This window comes from Lytechinus variegatus, chromosome 6 (assembly GCF_018143015.1).
Source record: "Lytechinus variegatus isolate NC3 chromosome 6, Lvar_3.0, whole genome shotgun sequence".
Lineage (NCBI taxonomy): Eukaryota > Metazoa > Echinodermata > Echinoidea > Temnopleuroida > Toxopneustidae > Lytechinus > Lytechinus variegatus.
Window position 1 is genome coordinate 25,562,875 of NC_054745.1, and position 18,997 is coordinate 25,581,871.

Here is an 18,997-nt window from a genome sequence, read left to right on the forward strand (position 1 = left end):
ATACTTAAATAAATGATTAGAAAATCACCCTAAATGCCTTGTACCACATTTAAATTTATGAACAACTAGGTTTAAATGTCCGTACCTTCGTCCAATCAGAGCAGAGTATTTGCGGAAGCGGAGATCTTCATCGGCCAATGAACGACCACTATTCATTGATTACCGGCCCGCTGTTTTTAAATGCACAAAAGATCGTCAGAAACAGGCGATCGCAGCTGACTTGATCGACGCATTGAAATTGTCTGCAGTTTTTTTGACTAATTTTGAAATATTTTGGCTTGAAATATTAAGATGGCGTCAAGACATAAGGAAGATCTCAGAGTAAAGGAAGTTCCTGATGTTGTTACAGATCCATCAACTGGAAAAACATACACTAAAGGAAGATTTTTGGGCAAGGTAACTTGTGAGCTTTTTTTTTTCATTTGCAGTTTGAGTTAGCCTAGTGAGTCATGTTGCCTGTTGAGCTGTGTGTGAATGCAATGTGTCCTGCTGAACAGACACAGGGCAGTGTTGTGTGAGGTTTTGGCGTCATTTGAATGGAGTCAGGAAATTGAGCTCAAAATTATTGGATTATCAAAAATAGTAGGCCTAGAGGTATCAGTTAAAAGAGAGAGAGAGTTGAGAAGAAGGGAGGGGCACATATCTGCGCAACTAAATAAATTTGAAAGTAAACGAAATAAAGTTAGGCCTACCTAGCTAGGCCTAGATCTAATTAAAATAAGGCGAAAAAAAATCCACAAAAAGTCACAATTTTTGGTTAATGGTCATGCCGGCCAACTTTAAAGTTAAACTTGTCAGAGGGGTTGGAACAACTCGACCTCACCTCCAAAACGGGGCTGAGCTGGATCTCTCACCTGTTTCGTGAAGACTTATTTTTTTTCTTCATAATTTTGTGTTCTAATCAAATTACGAATACAATATTACTTGAAACAATTTTTCAAGCAAGGAATCAGTCGGATGTTATCTTAATTCTTCATTTTCTATCTTGACCAACTTTCTGTTTTCAGCATCGTTGAAATAAAAAAAAGATCTAGAATCAAGATCTAATTAATCTCTCTATTTTTTGTGTGTGTGCCGAAAAGTTTATCAGAATTGTCAATTGGAACAAATTATGATTTTCTTACAAAAAATGAGGAAAGTCATTTTCAGATTAAACTAGCCTATTAAATAAGACAAAGTTACAGTTACACATCACACAACATATTTAGATTTTAGACCTCTCGGGTACTATGAGAGCATATGGGTCAAACTATATCCATATCAAATCAACCAATTTTCAGACAATTTGTCACCCGACCCCCTCCGATCTTCTTCAAACTCGTACCAGGAGGAGCTGCTCCTCTGTGACTTATTACAAAATTAAAACTTTGACAAATTGTAAAGTATGCTTTGGCTGATGAAAACCTCACCAATATTTATTTTTTTCCAATGATTGTCTGGGTGAAATTCCCTTTTTAAAAGTGATCTATCTAACAAGACAAAACAACCAACTTGACCACTTCCATTAACTAGTGGATTTTATAGGCAAAAACTTCTCTTTTGTAACTCATGTCATCAGTTGTTCAGCTGATATTTTCAAAATTAAATCCCCTGTCCATGTCCCAACTAGATTAACAACAAATGTATACCAAAATGTTCACTCAGACATTTTGGCTTTCATGTAATTTGCCAAAATTCCCCCACCACATGCGGAGTAGGCCTTGGTTGGCTTGGTAATAGGTCTTTTACATGTAGAACCATGGGCCAGGTGACGTCCATGGTGGAACGTGGGGGGGGGGGTATTCTGCAACTGTTGAGTTTCAAGGTGTTCAAGTTTTTTTATCTCCCTCATTGTCAATGTGGGCCACAGTGTAAAGATGTTATAACTTGCCCAATCCATACCCTACTAAAAATACCCAAAGTATAAGTTTATATTTTTTTTGTTCTGAGGAAAATCCATCAAAAATTAAGAAAGTCATTTTATATAATTTGTTAATTTTTTTTACATTATATGAGAGCAGCTCCCCCAAAATAAAATACATGTATTTCAAGCTTTAATGGTTCATGATAACTTCAACTTTTTTTTTATCTTTCAGAAGCATGTATGAAATTATTTGTCTGTTGATATACTAATGACTCTTAGTATGAACAAACCATTTTCAATTCTTATAAGAAAATACAATTTCATATTTTAACGACAAGATGTACACGTAGACATGTACAGTGTATAGCTTAAGATAGCTGTTACCCCCTTTAAAATGCGCCTGTGGCTGTACTGGTGGAAGCGCCGTGGTGTAGCGGTTCTGACTCTCGCCTTGTAATCAGAGGGTCGTGTGTTCGAATCCCGCCATGGCCTAGCGCCCTTTGGCAAGGCGTCAATCCACACTTTGCCACTCTCACCCAGGTGCTAATTGGGTACCGGTAGGAAACAACCGTCATTGTGGTTGGTTTAGCAAGTTTGCGCCTAACAGGCTGCTTGGAATGCTATGAATCCAGTTAAGAGCATGATCGGTTAAGGGTTCGCATTGAGGTGAAAAAATTTTTTTAAGGTACTTTTATCAAATTTGCTTTTAAAATGATCTTTGATATCTCAGGTTTCAAAAAACTAAGTTTCATGAAGATTGATGATTCCGAAAGTACCGGAATAGTCCATTTTATTCATGGGGGTGCTGCTACCTCTCATCACGGACGGACATTTCTACTCAAATTAAATTCACTCTAGTTTTATTGTTTTTAAAGTTACTCTAATTTGGTTTGGATGTTCTTGCACTCTGAACATTTCTCTATTATCAGACATAATATAGTAGAAAAAAAATATTGGGAACTAATTTTTTTTGGTAGGTGTTAACATTTCCATTTTGAAATTTCCGTCCGTGATGGAAAAAAAGATGAAAAGTTTTTTTATTCTTTATCAGAGTAGAAATAAAAAATAAAAAGGTTTAGAGGTATCTCTCTAAACACTGTACATTATTTTATTTGAACATGGCTAAAATCCATACATTTTATCCATATCATAAACTCAGTAAAAAATGATCACGGACGGACATTAATTTGATCACGGACGGACAAAGTTAATTCACTCAAATTCATTTCACTCTAGTTTTATTGTTTTCAAAGTTACTCCAATTTTTTTTAATGGTCTTGCACTCTGAACATTAATCTATCATCAAACATAAATTAGTAGGAAAAAAATATGGAAGTAAACTTTCCTTGTAGATGTTAACATTTCCGTCCGTCCGTGATGAAATTAATGTCCGTCCGTGATCATTTTCATTAGGATAATGTCTATGGATTCAGCTTTTTATTCTTTATCAGAATAGAAACAGAAATAAAAGTGTGTAGAAGTATTTCACTGGACACTGTTCATCATTTTATTTGAACATAGCTAAAATCCATACATTTTATGCATTTAATAAATCAATGAAAAATGATCACGGACGGACATTAATTTCATCACGGACGGACGAGTGAAATACTTGTGGAAAGATTCATATATGCAAATGAGAAACTTTGCTGAGCAGATTATGAGTTTAATTTTAGCTTCTAATTGCAGTGAAAATGGCTCTGAGAATTATTCAGAACTCAAATGGAATAAGCCTACAACTCTTCACAATTTTTTGTGATATCTTTGTTTGGCCGTTATTGGGGCTATATTGTTGTCAGGAAAATTGTTAAGCATTATTGGAATGCAGATAGAGTTGAAAAGCTACATGTACATGTATATATGCCAAAAAAGCGGGAAACAAAGTATGGCAAGAACACGTCCAAAGCTGTAGATTTCATCAATTCAAGCTTGCAGAAAGTGATGGAGAAGAAGTAGAATGCAATGCATAATCTGATAAGCAGAAAAATCAATTTTTCCATGTACAAACTTATGGATTCACAATGCTTCTAACAGAACATATAGGTTTGTGAAAATTACATGAATACCTTTTTTCGAAGTCCATTTTGGAGCTAATTTTAAGCAAATCGCTTATCTGGTAAACTGTGAAAATGCATAAAGCTCGCACTGCAGTGTTTAGAAGTTAAGCTTTGGATTGGAATATCAATTTCAATTTTGGATTCGGTCAGGGCCTAAATACATGAGGGCTGTTGATGTTATGGGGTGTCTCCGCTTTAATGCAAAAGATGGATTTAAAGAGAGCCCCTGACAAGTGTTGATCCAACAAACAAGCATAAGGATCAGTGACCTGTTAATCTTTTAGATTTAGTTTTTGGACCTTAAAAAACATCTTTGCTCTTGGAAAATTAATGCCTAAAATCATCATGATCATAAAAATACTTGTATCAACATGATCAATAATCAACTAGCTGTTGATTTTGAACCTACTTGTATTCTACACTTTAAAAGACAATAGGGGAAGGCGGGGGTAAGTTGTGACACTTTTTGCATTTTGCACGTTAGAATTGATATGACTAGTAATATTGTAGAAATAAGTACCTTACCTTTAAATTTGATTCTTGGGAAATATTTTTCACCTATATATAACTTTCTACCCCCACGCTGAATGTCATTGTGACCTTTGAAAAAAAGGATGTCAAATTGCTCAACTTGCCCCATCTGTGGGGTAAGTTGTGCCATCGTCTGGGGTAAGTTGAGCCACAAAAACTATGTAAAAAATGTATGCGGGAAGAACCAGGATGTCAATTTTTCATTTAAAGTCTTTTCACTTGCTAATTCTCTATGAATACTAACATCTTCTAAAAGTAAAAGGACTGTCATGTGAATTTGCTCCTTTCTGCCTGCATATCAATGGCTTTTTACGTTTTTTATTTTTTTTTGTTATACATCACTTATTCTTTACGTTCGATTTTGACAAGAAATGTGTTAAGAGCAATCGTATGTATACTGTGCGTCTAGCATAGAAATCAAGTTGCTACATCTTAAATCAAGTTGCAGCAACTTGATTGAAGTTGTAGCAACTTGATTGTGCAACTAATACTGTTTAATATTATTAAAATATGTACAAATCATCAAAACAATTGCATTTGTTTACCAAAAAAGTACTAAGAACTTTTTACAGAGTACTTCCATTGTATTTTAATTGTGTCCGTCCGTGATGTCCGTCCATGATGTCCGTCCGTGATGGAAAATATTTGCAATTCTCTCGGAAGTTTGATATTGGTTAAGAATTCAATATGCTGAACATAGAAGCTAACATACCCGAGTGTTAGGTGCATTAACAATAATTGGTCCATGTAAAGCTGTTTAGATAGAAACAATAAAAATGTACAAAAATTCTAAAAACCACATTTCTATCTTGTCCGTCCGTGATATGGCACATTTAGTGGATACCTGTGTTTGTAGGTAACCATGGCAACAAACTTTTTTAATCATTCAGCATACTATGTCCTACCCTTCACTATAAAACACAAAGGAACCTTGTTCATCTTATTCCTAATTTGTTACAAGCCTTCAAAACTTTCAAAATCTATCAAATGTCCGTCCGTGATGAACCGATCATGCTCTTACCGGGTAATAATAATTGTGAAGCGCTTTGAACAGTCGTAGATTGATAAAGCGCTATATAAATGCCAATTATTATTATTACTGAGCCATTACATTATTATTTTTTCTTTGTGTCTACACAGGGTGGTTTTGCTAAGTGTTACGAACTGACTGATGATGCCTCCAAACAGATCTACGCTGGCAAGGTCGTCTCAAAAGCCCTTCTTGTCAAACCTCACCAAAAAGACAAGGTAGCCTATATATTATGTTACACTTACACAGGGATAAAATCCTGAAGTAGCTCAAAGACTAAATTAAGAAAATTCTTTTGTGTCTTTTATTGAATCAACAATATTTTTGAAATGTACATAAAATTGAATATAATTCGACACAAACAACCATCGAAAAAATAGAAGAAAAAATGCTTTAAATTAAATCAAATATGGTCAGCAGGTTAATTCCCTTCAAATCTGGTAGCAAGTCATTCCCTGGTTTGTATAATATATAAACTTCACTTTATTTGTCAGATTCAGATATTTCTTAGCATACCTAATATAGTATAGTATACTCTCTTTATTTCTCTTTTTAAGATATTTGAGAAATAATGGACAATATTTAAGAATTTGGGGTAAAATTGGACTTCCAACTTGCATTCTGTATTCAACACAAACTATGATACTATCATGTATGTGCATTCCTGCACCCTGTATACAGGAGGAATGCTACACTCCTTTCCAGAGAATGATTTGAGAATAGCATTCAAAACAAATGGTGACAATACAATTGAATATAGTAATCAATTCTTCAAATCTTCTCCATTTGCAAATTGCTTAGATGACGATGGAGATCCACATTCACAAGAGCCTCCACCACCGTCACATCGTTGGCTTTCATAGCTTCTTTGAAGACAAGGACAACGTTTATGTGTTACTGGAGTTGTGCCGGAGGAGGGTAAGTGAATGTGTCCTGTTATAATATAAAACAACGACTTGATTAAGTTATGATATCATTCACACTTTTTCTGCAATGTGTCCCTGTACAGCATGACAGGCTTCAAACCATACATGTAAGCCATGTTGTTAAGAATCTGAGCTTGAATCCTGTCTAAAGTTAGCGCTGGTAAAGGCTATGTGAACTATGCATGTGTATCATAGAACATAACAGTATTACAAAAGGATAGAATTGATCTTTTATGCTAATTTTTCTGCTTTTATTGAACCCAACTTATTGTGGTGAACTTCTAAAACATACTTTGGAAGAAAATTAAAGGGGTACCTCAAATGTGCTGACACCCTATAAGAATAATTATTATAGATGTATTGTGCCATTTTCCCACCTTTTTAGGGACCATCTTCTTCCCAATGTAAATGTATTGCAGGACTTGTAAAGGTGTTAGAGGGTGAGCACTTGATTCCCTTTGTCTTGGGTTGTATGGAGCCAGCTAGGAAGAAGGGTCAGATCACTTTCTAGAAAGGAGAGAGACTGCTTGTCTCCAAGCCACTCTGACTCTCCAAGATCATGTTTCTCCTTTAGAAGAATTGTCTTTTGAATGATTGGAAGAGGAGCTGTAGGAGTATGACATTAGTGCTGGCCTGCATTATGTAGTGGCTGTTTTCCTGGTAATTATTGGCTGACTCTGTTCATTTACTCTCTTTCCAACAGTCGCTAATGGAGCTTCACAAAAGACGGAAGGCGATCACCGAGCCAGAGACTCGTTACTTCATGCGGCAGTGCATCCTGGCTTGTCAGTATCTGTGCAAGACGAAGGTGATCCACCGTGACCTCAAGCTCGGTAACCTCTTCCTCGATGACAACATGGAGGTCAAGGTTGGCGACTTTGGCCTTGCTACCAAGGTCGACTTCAGCGGAGAGCGCAAGAAGTAAGTCCCGTGGAGGAGACGTGCAATTTTACTGTGATAGGTCATTTATTTGTCTATTTTATTTGTGATTTAGATATGATAAAGCATCAATCATTCTTGGTTTTCTTTTTTTTCTGGGACACTCTATATAGTGATTTTAACTGTTTTTTGTTTGATTTTTTTTTCTTCAGGACACTATGTGGCACTCCCAACTACATTGCCCCGGAAGTGCTATCCAAGAAAGGTCACAGCTACGAGGTTGACCTATGGTCACTAGGGTGTATCATGTAAGTCATTTTTTTTTTAATTCTTCACGGGGTAAATTGCCAACTCGTCCACTCACTAGATGGCCTACCTTCATTTAATCTAAAGCCATTACCTCCAACAGCCATTTGGTCCAATTATCACTTTGTCTAATTAGACCAAGTGGTATATGGACTAAATGCTATTGGACCAACTGGTTATTAGACGAAACGGTGAGTGGACGAACTGATGGTAGACCAAATGATAGCAGACGAGTCAGCAATTCGACATATTGGCATTAGATCAAATGAATATAAACCATTCTCAGATGGTCATTGGTTGGTGCAGGTCCAATATAGTTACAAAATTTATATATAATTATATTGGTCTTTTGTGGATTAGACTTTTGACTTTGAAACAAAGGGCAGTGGGTTCAAATCCCAGCCATGGCGTAATTTCCTTTAGCAAGAAATTCATCCACATTGTGCTGCACTCAACCCAGGTGAGGTGAATGGCACTGAAAGGCAGCTCGAGCTAAAGCCGGGTACGTGCCTTGGAATAGCATATTTCTAGTCCAGATAGATGGCGCAATATACATGCCCATCATTATATTGATAGAGATTTTCACAATTTTCTTTTCTGATTGCTGCTTCTAAGGCAAGTAAGTTTTTTTTTTTTCAACCATACATGTAATTCTTTTCCAATAGGGACAGTCCCTATTTTCGGAAAAGAAATCAATCAATTTTCATCCATACTGTCCCTTTTTTGTGAAAGTTTGGGTTGGTTAGAAAAATTAACCAATGTCTCTATGTATTAGTTTAGTTTGGTTGTTTTTTTTATTATTATTTATTTATTTTCATTTTTTTAATCCTTTTCCTCCTTTATGGATTTGCACTGTTTTGGTCTGTCTTGCAGGTATACGTTATTGGTTGGGAAACCCCCTTTTGAGACCCAGAGTTTGAAAGACACATATCAACGAATCAAGAGGAATGAATACAGAATACCATCCAGTGTCAGTACACCAGCTCGCAATCTCATTGTAAAATTACTCAAAGTAAGTCAAGACTTTTGTAACGTTGGTAGTAATAGTTCTTGTGCAGTAACTATCACATGCTATAACTTCTGTAATGTATAATTTTATATTTATGTCAGGGTGTTACATAACTTTTAAGAAGCACTTGCCCAGTCGGGCAAGTACATTTTTAAATAGTTCAAATATACTTGCCCAAAAATCTATTTCACTTGCCGGAAAAATCATCGAAAATAGGTTTTACCTCTTCAAAAGAAAGTATTATGGTTTTAAAAACCATTGACCTTTTTCTCTCTTTTGACATGAACTGATCTACCATGTTATTGCCATGACCAAAATTAGGGTCAATGTCACATCATATGGACCCTAACTTTGGTCATTCTATTGTGAGAATTTTGATTGCCCAATTTGGGCAAATTTTTTTGCTCTTTACTTCAAAACACTTGTCCGACTCAAACTTTTACTTGCTCAAGGCAATCAGGCAAGTGCTTATATAGCACCCTGTATATGTACATGTATATCGAAATGATTTTTTTTTTCCTATTCTCATTGCATGTCCATTTAAACACTACGACATCAAGGCTTTGAAAACAAGCTTCGGACAGATTTCTTGCATTCCCTCTCATGCCCCTGTCATTAAATCAATCTAGAGTTTTCAGATCAACCCTCTTCATAGATATGCCCTACCGCCTCAGCTCCCAGTCACCTAATTTTACTATGCTATGAATGTATTCATACAAAGCCTGTTCTTATTTAAAGGGGAAGTGAACTTTGTGTGGTCTCTCATTGACTGTGTGTTACACATACAACAGAGTCTTCAAATTTTAAGTTTTCAATTTCAGATATCTAAATACTACAGAGAATAAATTGACTTGTATTTGTGTAGGAAATTAAAATGTTTTGAGAGGAAAAGTAATTGTTTTGCTACTTGGTACCATAATTATTGACGTATAAATGTATTGAGTAGATAATTAGCATGTTATCATTCAAGTGGGTCTATATTACTAGATTATACTAGCATTATGGGTCAGGAAACTGGCCAGGTATGAGTAGTTGATTACTCGAGATGGGTACATATTGGTTCATATCTGCTTTAAATCAATCTTTCCCTTTATTAGAACAATCCCCAACAGAGACCACCCATTGATTCTCTACAGGATGTGTTCTTTACCTCAGGGTACCTCCTGCCTCAGCTCCCAACCATCTTACTATGGCTAAACCTTCTTTTTCCTTCTTCCCCTACAGAACGATCCTCAACAGAGGCCGCACATTGACGTCCTCCTACAAGACGAGTTCTTCACCTCAGGGTACCTACCACCTCAGCTACCAACCACTTGTCTTACCATGGCTCCAAGGTTCCAAGTGCCAGTATCCTCATCTAGAAGACCTCTATTAGAAGTCCAAGCACAAGGTAGGTCTATTCAACCATTGTTCAGACCTTTTGCCACATATTTATCTAACCTCTGTAGCTGAGTGCAACTCTGGACACATGTAGATGTCCCCAGTGGTGGATCCAAGGAGTGGGGGGGGTCACAGAATTTATTAGGGTCTTATAGCCCCCCCCCCCCTTGTCAGTCAGCCCTGGGGCCCATAGCAGGAAGAGTTGCGTTTGAAGGCAACTCGAAAAACTCAAGTGCAAGTACTTAATGTACATGCGCATTTCATTGGTTGAAAGTCATGTTAAGATTTATAATTTTCAAGATAGATTTGAAGTCCAAATCCCAAGGCTATTGAATTGCCTCTCTGAAATTTCTTTTAAATATAATGTCTCTTCGATGCGTACATACGTCCTGCATTTGATGTGTGTCGCACATTTAAAAAAAAATTTTAAGGTTCATGGTAACAACATTTTCCCCCTGTTTTATTGTGATGCATTTGAAGGGGTGGTCCACAAGGTCAACAGCTCTGAATATTGCCCAGTCCTAAGACAATTCATACTTTGATAACAATGCTTGATGCCTGCGTTCTTCTTGTAGATGAGAACGTCCCTCCCAGTCGTGAGCAGAGCGGGAAACCCCGGAAACACAGCGAGCGCAAAGAGAACGGCAAACCAAAGGCTTTCCAACCCAAGGAAGATTACCTGGCCAGCCTGAGGACTCATCTGCTCAGTGTGGTATCCTCCAAGCCTCATTCCAAGGCTGACATCAGATTAGGTGAGTAGTCACATACCAGTGGATCTGCCTCGAGTCAATTCCCCAAGGCCAGTCAACAGTCAGATTGATTTCTTTCAAGCCAGCGCACACTATGGAATCTGTTGTGACACAATTTTTAAAAAATAAATCGCATTTTGCTTTAACCTTGTTTGTGCAATGGTACAGATGTTTGGCATTCAGTCTCCCATTTGCTCGCATATATCATAGCTAAATAGGCGTTGTACAACTACCCGGTAATCTTATACAAATTTTTTTGAAATTTCAGATTACAGTGAATCGCGTAGTGTGCGCCGGTCTTTAGTCCAAAGAGAATCGTCTTAGGCAGGCACATTAATAGCACATATTAATTAACACGGATGTTTGACATTCAGTCTTCTGTTTGCTCGCATATATCAAGCTAAATAGGCATTGTACAACTAATCTTATACAAATTTTTTTAAATTTCAGATCACAGTGAATCACGTAGTGTGCGCTGGTCTTTAGTCCAAAGAGAATCGTCTTAGGCAGGCACATTAATAGCACATCTATATGTGCAATACAAAGTTCCAAAGAACTTTGGTGTTATCACCCTGACTTTAGGCTTTAGCCCAGCAAGGTTTTTTTTTAAAGCACACAAGCTATTCTGAATCTGCCTAAGTCAATTCTCCAAGACCAGTAAACAGGGCATCCTCTATTAAAGTCAAATAGATTTCTTGAGTCCAAGGAGTCTTGACTCTATTAGGCAGAATCACATTTATAGTGCATATCACACTGTCATCTAACATCTGTATGCACTTTGAAAGAACTTTTGTGGTAACACCCTGGCTTTATAGTCCAGCAAGGTTTTCTTTAAAGTGCACAAGTATTTTTTTCAAGGATATAAGAATTCTAGCCAGGGGGGTGTTTCATCAACATTTTTGTCCGACAAGTTGTCAGATCTGACAACTTTCCCTGATTCTGATTGGCTGACAGGTACTGTTGCTATGGTAATTGTCGGATAAAAAAAAGACTTGTCGGATAAAATCCTTTCATGAAACGCTCCCCAGGTCCCCATGTACACCCACCTAGATCAAAAGCCATGGCTGAATCTCTCACTCTTTCAAAGTGGTCCTGGGTTCAATTCCCAGCCATGGCGTGTGTTCCTACACCAAGAAATTTACCCACATTGTGCCGCACTCGACCCAGGTAAGGTGAATGGGTACCAGGTAGATGGGATCAATCACTTGGAAAGCACTGAGCACTGTTGATAGTGTGGTAGCTCAAACAGCGGCCACGGCAATAATTGCACTTTGTACCTGACAAAAGCACTGCAGATTGTTAAACCTGAATACATGTATATGATTTCGCCATTATCATTTTCATAACTAGACTTTGAGTATTGAATATCGGTAAACTACTTACACCATTTTCTTTTCTGTTCTAGATGAAGCTGAGGACCCCGCAGCAGTGCCAATCCTTTGGGTCAGTAAATGGGTCGATTACTCAGACAAATATGGTCTAGGTTACCAGCTGTGCGATGGCAGCGTTGGCGTTCTCTTCAATGACTCGACAAGACTTCTACTCCATGCCAATGCAGAGTGAGTATTATACCAGCACTTGACTCTGGCACTGGTCCGCCAGTCCCAGAGCAGTAAAAATTGCTGTCAGGCCAGTAACTTTCAGAAGTAGCCTGATTTACTGGTCTGACATGACCAGTAAAAAATATATCAAACTAATACAAATGATATTTTGTCCTCTTTAGTATCTTTAAAAAAATGGCTTTCCAAAATTGAGAAATGGTTCTCATGAACTGTGTTGTGTGTGTACTGTTTGTTAGTTGGGTTTTTTGGGGGGCAATAAAAGACAGCAAAATATAAAAAAAAAAAAATTTCTTACTTTATTTTTGGGACTATTAAATTTTAGGTTCAGACCAGTAAATGGTAGAAAAAAAACATGGTATCTACTGGTCCGACTTGAACAGGTTGGACCAGCAGAAAAAAGGGTTAGTGTGGAGCCCTGAAATTTATACAGATATCCTATTGCCTCCTGAGAGATTGAATGTAACATTTCATTTTAGTGCTGGAATTAATCAAATTGATGGTCCATTGACAATAGTTCGTAAAAAGTAAAATCCTTTTATCTGCTGGGATAGTTTCAATAAATCATTGTTTCTTATTGGATAAGTCGAAAACATCCTTGTACACTGTATTTGATTGGATTCTTAAAATCCTCTAATGTGATTGGATAAGAATGAAATTTGTCTTCAATTTTGTTTTCGCTGAAAAGCTCCATAGTCCATGGATCTGATTGGATGATTTGAAATATCCTTGGATTTGATTGGATAAAATAAACAGCAATATTTGCCTTTTATTTTCTCTGATAGATTTGTTAAACTCCAAAAATCTGTGTTAACCCTATCTAGGCCGGGGTATTTTGGGAGTTCATATGGCCGGGGGGGCCTCCCAGGCCCCCCCCCCCTAAGATCTCGGCCGTCAACCGCGCGATCGCGCCGAAAATTGGCACGGGGGTTGCCTGGGACATAATCTACAAGATTGTATAGTAATATATTTCATGCGAAACACTATTAAGTGATTATGCTAATTTATGCGTAATTAGTATGTGAAATCATACTTTTTCCTCTAACTCCCTAAATAAGGCTCCATATGTACTGATTTTTGGTATAGAAACTCTTTGTGGTGTTCTTAGCAAGTGTACATGAAAAAAATTGTGATATCGAATCATTTTCTTATGTATTATATTGTTTTTTGCAATTTCTTATGTATTTCTTTGTTTTTTTGACCTTTTGGTTTTCATTGTTTTTTCAATGAAATTTGTTGGGGACTCTTCTATGATCATAAAAAGCATTAAATAAATACATTTAGACCAGCAAAACTAAAAATAATCATACATTTATGAATTTTGGTTGAAAACACAATTTGCATTGACTTTGTACACGAAATCATGTTTTTGAGCAATTTTCGGTCTGACATGCACTTACATAATGTTGCGTAATTTCGGAACCACATACCCGAGTGACGCGAAATTGGTCTCAAAATTTGAGCAAGACTTAAAAGTAAAAAGTCAGCGAGCGGCGCGGTCAAAAAATTTTGCGCAACGAAAATATCACGGGATTCGTTGGGGGGGGGCCTCGGAGGCCCCCCCCCCCCCCCCCCCCCCCCCCGGCCTAGATAGGGTTAAAAGTCCATGAATATGATTGGATGAATTTCAAAAAAAACCTTTGTATCTCTATCTTGAATGAGAAAGAGCAGAATTGTTTTGATGACAATTTTATTATTGGTTTGTCTATCCTACAGCACATTGGAATACATAGATAGAGAAGGAAATGAGAAGTACTGTCGTCTTGGAGCTTACGACTCCACGCTACACAAGAAAGTTACCCTACTGAAATACTTTAGGAACTACATGAGTGAGCATCTACTCAAGGTAAGATCTTTCATTTCATTCTTCTTTTTTTTCCCCTTTCATTTTAATAGGAAATATCCATTCATCCATCCATCCATCCAAATTTTTATCTATCTTTATTCATTCTCTTAGTAAAATAATTCATACATTTATTCATCCATTCATTTTTTCATCCACTCTTTCTATTTTGATGAAATAAATAATGACATAATCATATAATATGTCCAGGGGCCCGTTGCATGAAACTTTTTACCAGAGAAAACTCGGGTTGTTTTTACCGGAGTTTTTGCCGTGTTGAAGTCAATGGCAAAATCAGACTAACCTTAGTTTTCAGTTTTTACCAGAGTTTTCTCAGGTAAAAAGTTTTATGCAACAGGCATATGTCTGAGCATGCTTGAAGCGCTTTAGTTTAAAATATCACATATTAACATAACAGTAAATTCTACTCTCCAAGTGATTACGATAAAAAGGGGATATTACTGAGAAAACAATAAGGTGGAACTTGTTAGTTCACGGAATAATTTTGCTTATCAAATTTGATTAGCATTTTCATAAGTTTCTCTTCTAGTCCTATGTAAAAATCTGCTACACAAAACAAACTTGTTGTTTTGCAGTCTGTAAGAAATGTTGAGCAAATAGTGATGCAATACAGGAAAATTATTCTGATGTTGATTAATCAAATGTTTATTTGTGTGTTGTAATAGACTGGTGTTGCCATGACACCAGGTAAATCAGAAACTTTGAACTTGTGTGTTGATTTAATCAAATCTTTTTTTTTTATTGTTTAGGCTGGTGCCGCCATGACACCTCGTGAATCTGATAGCATGGCCAGACTACCATTCCTACAGAGCTGGTTTAGGACAAAGAGCGCTATAGTTCTTCATCTTAGCAATGGAACTTTACAGGTATGATACTTTCCTATGAAAGGCATTGATTAAAGGTGTACTTTGTGCAGAAAATAATTACATCTAAATAAAAGAGTAAAATTCACAGAGCGAAATGCTGAAAATTTCATCAAAATCTAATTTTAAAATAGCAAAGTTATTGAATTTTAAAGTAAAGTAATTTTGTGAAAACATTTGCATGTACATGCACCCTGTCATGAATATTCATTAGGTCGTCCTCGCTTTCCTTTTTCTTGTGTTATTACATGGAATCATGTTCTATTTGATGTTTTCATACACGTGTGTATGAAATGCTTTCCTTGTAAAAAAATAAGTCACAGCAACGAATATCTTATCCATTAATCAGTTGTTAATCCACTTATTTTTCATTCTTGGTGGACAAAATTTGAATTAAGTGTAATATAATCATGATAACATAACCCCCCCAAAAAAAAAAACTGTTGATGTCAAACAAAATATGTTTACTTTTTCTTTGTGTGATTGGTAGAATAATGGTCACTGCGTGTTATATATTTTTTTTTCTGTTTGTTTTTTATTGTAATCTCACATTGTTAGTCTTCCGACTTTTTGATGAGTATTTTTTTAATAAAAACCAATAAAAAAAACACATTGATATAGTGACATCAGAATAAAGGTTGCAACTTGTGTGCATGTATCATTAACCCTATCTTAACTGGGCTATTTCAGACCAGCATATACTGGGGGTGTTAATTTGACCACCCCCCCCCCCCCCCCCAATTTAATAAGGGTTAAACTCACAAGTTGACTTGTTAATTGATTTCATTAATATTATTTTTAAATTTCAGATCAACTTCTTTGACGATCATACCAAGCTGATAGTATGTCCATTAATGGGAGCCGCCACCTACATTGACACCAAGAGAAACTTCCGCACTTTCCGCCTAAATCTGATCGAGAAACACGGCTGCACGTACGACCTCTACGAAAGGCTCAAATACGCCGACAGTATGGTCAAGAGCATGATCGACAAGAAGTCATCCGCCGTCAAGGCCAACTAGTAACCATGACAGGCTCAAATCTGTTGAGAACATGATCGAAAAGAAATGATCTGCCGTAAGAGGAAAGCTATCAAACTATGACAGGCTCATATAGGTCAAGAACATGATTTTATAGAAATCATCTTGTATTGTGGCATATTATATACTGATGAGCACGATTTGAATGGGGCATTAGATTTTCTATTACCCTGCTCCAAAAGTAGTTGGTTTATATAACAAATATCGACTGGTCTCTGGGAAATATTGGGCCCATAGTCTCAAATTCTCAAGATCACCATTTGAGAGCAAGAATTTGTACTATTGCCCTCGTGAGCAGTCAATATTTGTATACTAGTGAACCTGTTAGAGCAGAGTGGTATCCATCGCTGCCCACTTTGACTAAAAGAAGTAAGATCACTTTGTGCAATAATTTTCACTATTGCCCTCATGACCAGTCAATATTTGTGTACTAGTGAACCTGTTAGAGCGGAGTGGTATCCACCGCTGCCCACTTTGACTAGAGGAAGCAAATAAGTGTAATTCTTCCTGCATTTCTATTTCAACAGATTTTATTTTGATAGGCAGATAATTCACCTCCATGACATCCTTTATAATATCTTGACAAGCCAAAGATAGTGCTGTCCACTGCTGGTGATGAAACGCTCATTGAATTTTGATTCCTTCGTGTATCTATTGTAAATAAAACAAATAATGTACAGTATGTATATATCTATATATGTTATTCCATGTTCCCCTGTGGTTCAGTATCGTACGTTTTTAACACAGAATCAATCTTATATCAAAATCTATATGACGACTAACTCTAAAAAGCTTGAAGCTCATACGGTAAGCAGTTGTAGTTTTGCATCATTTTATTATTTGAAATGGTCTGCAAATTAAACAAATGAAGTATATTACAGTCCTGTGAGGATAAAATGCGAAGAAACCTTTTCCATTTTATCTTCCACATGCATGGTTGCGCATTTGAATGGAATCGGAAGTAGAGTTTGCGCACAAGTCCTCGTGTATATTCTGGAATTTTGGGTAAGGGTATTTCTTAGTCACTTTAGCTTCTGAGCCTTGTGTTCTATCTGAAATTCCTTTTTGTGTAAAGTTGCTTCATGATGTTAATTGATGATCTATCATTGTTTAGTTATATAGAATCATGTTCTTTTGTTGATTTTTCTCTTTATTTTCAGAATAAATTGTATTTGTTTTGTCTTCTATTTTAAAAAGCAACTTTCTCTTAACTGTACCCTTACCCGAGTTGAAACAAAAATAAAACAATTTTTTTTAAATGTTAAATCAATGAAATAGAGTAGCTACATACACGTACCTGCCGGTGGCATTATTGCTATGACGTCACTACCATTCGGAAATGAATTTGCTTTTATTCCAACAAGGAGGCTTGCAATTGCCTGGAATTTCTTTTTTTATTTTTTACTTTTGTACTATTATTCAAAACTTTGAGAATTGAGATGTTGGAATATTCTTATCAAATGCCATTTCAAATTCTTTTCCAAAACGCGGATTGTATAGTGTGAAGGGGCTTTACATCATGTTGACAGTTTTTCAGAAAGAATCTTGTCAGGGTTTTTCACCAACAAATTTGCTCTGAGCCAATCAGATGCAAGGATTACAGTAGCTTGTAACAAATAGTCACTGAAAATCATTGATTATTTCTTTCATGAAATGCCCTCCCCTTGACCCCGTCACATTGGTCAGGTTAGAGTCTGTAAGAAATCAACTCATCTCTGCGCTCTTTCGTCACAGGCATGGCCCATTCCATAAAGAGTTTGTGGCAGCTACCATCGCGACATGGCTCGGTCGGAAGCCAATCACAAACAAGGCTTCCACGGTAGTTGTCATAATGGCACTTAGTTGTAACTCTTTATGAAATGGGCAACAGATTTAGAGCATTAATTTGATGCCATGCTTAAGGAGAAGCCTTGTTCTCTGTAGCTTTCTGTAATTATACCCTTTATACTCCTTGCCATGTAGAATAACTTTTACTAGGTCAAAGTTTATTGTACTTTGTAACATTTAAGGTTTACCCAGCATGTATTCATGGTTATTGGGGATATTCCTATGATTAACATTTGCTACACTATCAGGACTTAATAGAGGTGGTTGGGGGCATTTTCCCCTTTTGAAAAGCGAACTCCACCTACGAAATAAGTCCCATGAAATTTGCAATTGGTGATATTTTTTATGGCTTGGAATTTTGTTTGATAATCTTAGGACTTTGTATCATAGCAGAACGGTACTTTGTATATAAAATACAGTGTTCATGAAGACGTAGTATTGACTTCTGATTTAAGGTTTATAATAATGAAATAAAATCTTCTTGTATTTAAAATTTTGCTTCCTTGGTTTTTCTTTCTGTTATTGCCGTGTTCAACAAGAATAAAATACATCACAAGGTGTGGGATATTGTACATACTCCACACCGTCTTACAAAGTGTTAGGATTTATCCGATCAATCGTAACTCTCTATGGAAATCCATCAGTGTCATAATTTTTTCTGTAGGAGATTGGCACAATGTCCTTTGTAAACAAAGAGAAACACAGTGAATTTTCAAGAAAACAATGCATAAATATACATCATATTTAGAAAATATTTTGAACAAACGTGCATGATACATGTTGACGTTGCTGGCCATCCATAGTTGCGATTGATCGGATCAATTGGAACTCTATGTAAGACGGGGCCCAGACCTGCCAAATGTAGTACGACAATACACCCGTCGGTGGACTGTACTTTATTTTATCAGAACTTCATCTGGGCCCCGTTGACAATTGAGGGAAATTGAGAAATCAAAATGTACTTTGGCACTGTAAAATGGTGTTGGTTTCTCAAATTTGTGCATCAAAGCATGGGGTCCATGATCAAAGTAATTGATGAGACGCGTCTGGAAAATGTGAATTTTGTGTTGGGTAAGGCTACCTTGTCAAAAGCCTGTTGCCGAGTCCTTTACCAGGATATCCTACTTTACTTTT

General features: G+C 36.6%; 1 protein-coding gene across 1 annotated transcript; it reads left to right on the forward strand.

The window, feature by feature from the left end:
• Positions 1-179: 179 nt before the first annotated feature.
• On the forward strand, positions 180-18,355 carry LOC121417262 (serine/threonine-protein kinase PLK1-like). The gene is made up of 12 exons (XM_041610900.1): positions 180-396; positions 5,572-5,679; positions 6,263-6,379; positions 7,091-7,308; positions 7,479-7,574; positions 8,446-8,584; positions 9,806-9,971; positions 10,537-10,713; positions 12,116-12,269; positions 13,986-14,115; positions 14,883-14,999; positions 15,806-18,355. The coding sequence occupies exons 1-12, from the start codon at positions 292-294 to the stop codon at positions 16,016-16,018; spliced, it is 1,740 nt and encodes a 579-aa protein (XP_041466834.1). The 5' UTR covers positions 180-291; the 3' UTR covers positions 16,019-18,355.
• The last annotated feature ends 642 nt before the right edge of the window (positions 18,356-18,997 follow it).

Bases quoted from the DNA above. Each gene is read 5' to 3' on its own strand.
- LOC121417262 (XM_041610900.1), top strand. From the start codon at position 292: ATGGCGTCAAGACATAAGGAAGATCTCAGAGTAAAGGAAGTTCCTGAT. The intron at 10,714-12,115 runs GTGAGTAGTCAC...TTTCTGTTCTAG, and splicing joins CAAGGCTGACATCAGATTAG to ATGAAGCTGAGGACCCCGCA. The intron at 12,270-13,985 runs GTGAGTATTATA...TCTATCCTACAG, and splicing joins CTACTCCATGCCAATGCAGA to CACATTGGAATACATAGATA.